This window comes from Arachis ipaensis, chromosome B02 (genome assembly GCF_000816755.2).
Source record: "Arachis ipaensis cultivar K30076 chromosome B02, Araip1.1, whole genome shotgun sequence".
Classification (NCBI taxonomy): Eukaryota; Viridiplantae; Streptophyta; class Magnoliopsida; order Fabales; family Fabaceae; genus Arachis; species Arachis ipaensis.
The window spans coordinates 32992551-32996531 of NC_029786.2; the positions used below are offsets into that span (position 1 = coordinate 32992551).

Here is a 3981-nt window from a genome sequence, read left to right on the forward strand (position 1 = left end):
CCCGACCGGGTAGGGGCGGGGAAGGTACCCGCGGGTACAGGTATTGCTGCCACTCCTACTAAGCTCCTCTCCAGTTGAGAGGGAATTTCCCACTACCAGGGAATCATCACACACGCTTCATTATGCCCAATTAACCTACAGTAGTAACAGAAAGATGGTAACCTGAAGTCCACCAAAGCATATACCTTTTGTTTGTAGGCATTGTTAAGGATAGGCTTCTTGCGTGCATGTTCTCGTCTAAAATCAGGAGGGAATAATAGTAGGGCCCTTTTTTCTTGTTGCATGTTGCAGTTATCATTCCGGTCATTTTGAATGGGCTGAATTCAATACGATACATCATCGCAAAGAAACAAAATTAAACAATAAAGAACGAAGAATGCAGAAATTTAAATGGAAAAGCAAATTGTAAATCAATCTTTTACAATGTAAATTATACAAGACCAAAAAATTTCGTTGCATCTTTTATCTAGGGAGACTATCCATCGCTTCCCTACCCTTGTCACTAATCAGTCTATTTCGTCGGAATTTTGTAAAAGCATCAAATATTACAGTTCTAGATCAACCAATACCTACCATTCTTCTCAAATTATTTGAAGGTAAAAACCATTCTTGTTCACCTAAGATAACACATTATGATTTACCACCAAGTAATCCTAAGGCAGAGCACCGCAACAGTCAGCAACAAAGCCAGAAGTTACAAAAGCACAAAATCAAATCATGTAACAACTTGTTCAAGCCACAAGGCTATGTCATGCTATCTGAAATAGCAAATTGACAACCTGAGCCAAAATATCTTCCCTAACATGATCAGTTTGGGAATAATTAAACATAGTTCTAGAACACAAGTATATGGGTCCTCTAGAACACAAGTATATGGGTAAATCTCACTGCTGCTGTGACCCTGATGCTGATGTTCCAGCTTCAGCTGGTGCAGATCCAGAGCCAACCTGTCCAGATCCTGTTTGTGAAGAACCTGGCTGCATCGGATGATGGTGATATGGATGATTTGCAGCTGGTGGCTGAGATGGCACCATTTGAGAACTATATGGTGGTGGATACTGCTGATAGGGGGGAACTGGTGGCATATAACCATATGGAGGAGGATAATACTGATGAGGAGGCTGATGATGATATTGGCCAGGAGGAGGAGGAGGCATCATTGGATGGGTATAATGTTGTTGCATTTGTGGCTTCTCCGTACTGGGTTTGTTCTCACCTGATCCACTAGGTCCACCAGGAGGACCCTCTTGAGATGGAATAAGAGCACCCATTCTTTGAGGATCCATTGAAGGGTAATAGCTTCTTTCTTGCTGAGGAGGAGGTGGATTGTTATAGTAAGGCATTCCTTGGCCTAGATCCTGGTTCTGCTGTTGCGATATAACTGCACGAGGCAACAACCCACTGTGAGCCACAGCTGCTTGCTGCCTTGCTTGATCAGAGCCATCTGACTCCGGTTTTGCTGTCTGAGGCCTGCCCCACATCAGCTTTAGCCTTAGGCCTTTAATAACCAGCTTGTTGGATAGTTCTTCGGCTGCCTTTTCTGCACCTTCTCTGGTTGTATAGGTTACAAAAGCACAAGCCCGTTGAAGAACCATTTTTATAGATTCAATTTCACCATGCGCATAGAAGTGATCCCGCAAGTCCTGCTCAGTGACCCTAGCATCAAGTCCACCAACATAAAGGGTTTTGATGCTCTCATCCTCGGGAGCCTCCAGAGACGTCATCTCTCCAGCCTTGCCAAGTAGCTTCAAAGCCACAGGATCATTGACACTACAGGTTTAGAAACATGAAAAGAAAAAAAGGTGGGTGCATCAAAAGAGTGAAATCTAAACAGTGGGTCGTCATGGAGAATAACCAGAACACAAATAGACGAATTCCTGATGATCAACTACCTCCTCAATGATGGACAATCCTCAAATTTATGCTAATGTTAAGGACATTAAAGGGAACAGTAAATAAATAACTGGAAGAAACAAGCAATTGAAAGAGACATCATATAAGGAAAACCCATCATCAAATGAGGGAACCATTAACCATACATACCCATAATAACGATCTTTAATATTTTGTTGAGACAGCTCCCCAGTTACTGGCATCTCATGCCGATAAGGGCATTCAGCTCCTCTAGTACATTCACCCCTTATGTAGAAACTGCAAATATGTGCCCGGTTTCTTTTGTAATATGGTGTTGTCCTTTGTAGCTTCAAGATAGTATCATTTGGGCGTGCTTTACCATAAGAAGATTCGTAATCTATACCAGCTCTAGCCTGCACCATACTACATTCTTAGTACACAGATCATCATCGACTAATCACCTAGTCAAACAACGAACATAATTTTAAAACTCAAAACTATGGCTTAGTTTGGTAAAGTTTTTATTTTTTAAAAGTAGTTTATAAAAACTAGCTTTTAAAAAATAGCTTTTTAAAAAGTGTAGTATTTATATTTGGTAAATCAAATTAAAAATAACTTTTAATAAACACAAGTAGCAACAATTACGTTTGGTAAAATAGTTTTTAAAATTTAAAAATGCTATAAAGGACATCAATTTAAGTGTTAAATTTGAAAATTAATTAATATATGAGGTTATATTAGACTTTTAAATTTTGAAAAGTACAAGCCAACTTTGAAAACCTCCACCTTAGTTGCTTTCAAAAGTACACCCTGATCTTTTAAAAGCTGCAAGCACAAGCACATGGTCTTTTTTATTTACCAAACACAAAAAATGAGGAGCTTGTATTTTTAAAAAGCACAAGCACCTTTTCGAAAAACTTTACCAAACCAAACCTACATTGACTGAAAGCAGTAAAGAAGAAATTATAAACTCGAATAGCCAGTGCAAATGAAGATATGAAAAATCAGAGTTCTATGGTTGACGATTTTGCAAAATCAAAAATCACTTTATCATGCTTCAATTAGCAATGCCCTAAGCAAGAAAGTGTAATGAAGCATTTCATATGTAAGGATGACATCAAAAACAACTCGAAAATCCTATAAAACCATGTTTGCATGAATTTAGAAGTCACAAAGAAGTACGAAGATATAATCATGACAATTGTGCTTTCTCTAGGGCTCCATTTTCCATTGAGTGGATTTTGCACCATTTTAATATACAAGAGAATTCAAACAGTTTTGGTACAAGCAGTAAAATTCCAGTAACAACAGTCCATAGGCAATACGCATCATAGTAGCAAAAACAGATTTATTTTAAAAATGCAAGGATCTATGGAAGGGCATATTCAATTTAGGTTCAACTCAATAAACTAGAAATTGAAATATTTGATTAACCTAACCACAATTTATATGCAAACTAAACCAATAAACATAACCTTAGGAGCAAACTATGTAATCATTTAACAAATAGCTGAAAAACATCATTACATTTCCCATTTTCATTTATGTTAACTTATTATCAACTATAGGTATGACTTATAATGAAAAAGTATACCTTGCGGTCGTGCTCTTCAGCAAAATACTCCCTATTGACATCACTTTTTGGAATGGCATCATTGGAATCAATACTGAGAGCTGTGTCACGGACTTGAACTGGCAGCCCGTATTCTAGATCCAGAAGACACACTTGACAGACATTTTTCAACTTACTACATGTCTGGCAGATCTCAGTCTTTTTATACCTCGCATCCCGACCAGGTCTCCATCTGAAAACAGTAAATGGCCGTGTACAAATCTTGCATTCCTTGTCATACTCAGCTCTTGTCTGCATCCAAATACCCACACGTACAATACAAAGCAATTAAACAAACAATCAAGTTTCGGTTTAAAACAGCTGACATCTAAAATCAACTCCATTTATTTATGGAAGCCCCCTCACCGGGGCATAAAAAATCGGTATGGTGTTGTCCTTATTAACTCCTCCATGGAGAATAAAGTTAATGCTCCATGATATCAGATATAATAAATATAAATATAATATATACACCATTGCACTGGCTCAATAAAGTTATAAATTTAATAATGGAC

General features: G+C 37.9%; 1 protein-coding gene across 1 annotated transcript in view; it reads right to left on the bottom strand.

Annotated features, from left to right (window-relative positions):
* The window catches only part of LOC107625225 (zinc finger CCCH domain-containing protein 4), a 4642-nt gene continuing 1166 nt past the window's right edge, over positions 506-3981 (bottom strand). The window contains exons 3-5 of the mRNA XM_016327811.2: positions 3449-3718; positions 2044-2267; positions 506-1770 (exon numbers count right to left, since the gene is read on the bottom strand). Of these exons, the coding sequence (XP_016183297.1) occupies positions 885-1770; positions 2044-2267; positions 3449-3718 (1380 nt within the window). The 3' untranslated portion in view covers positions 506-884. The remainder of the gene's footprint in view (positions 1771-2043; positions 2268-3448; positions 3719-3981) is intronic.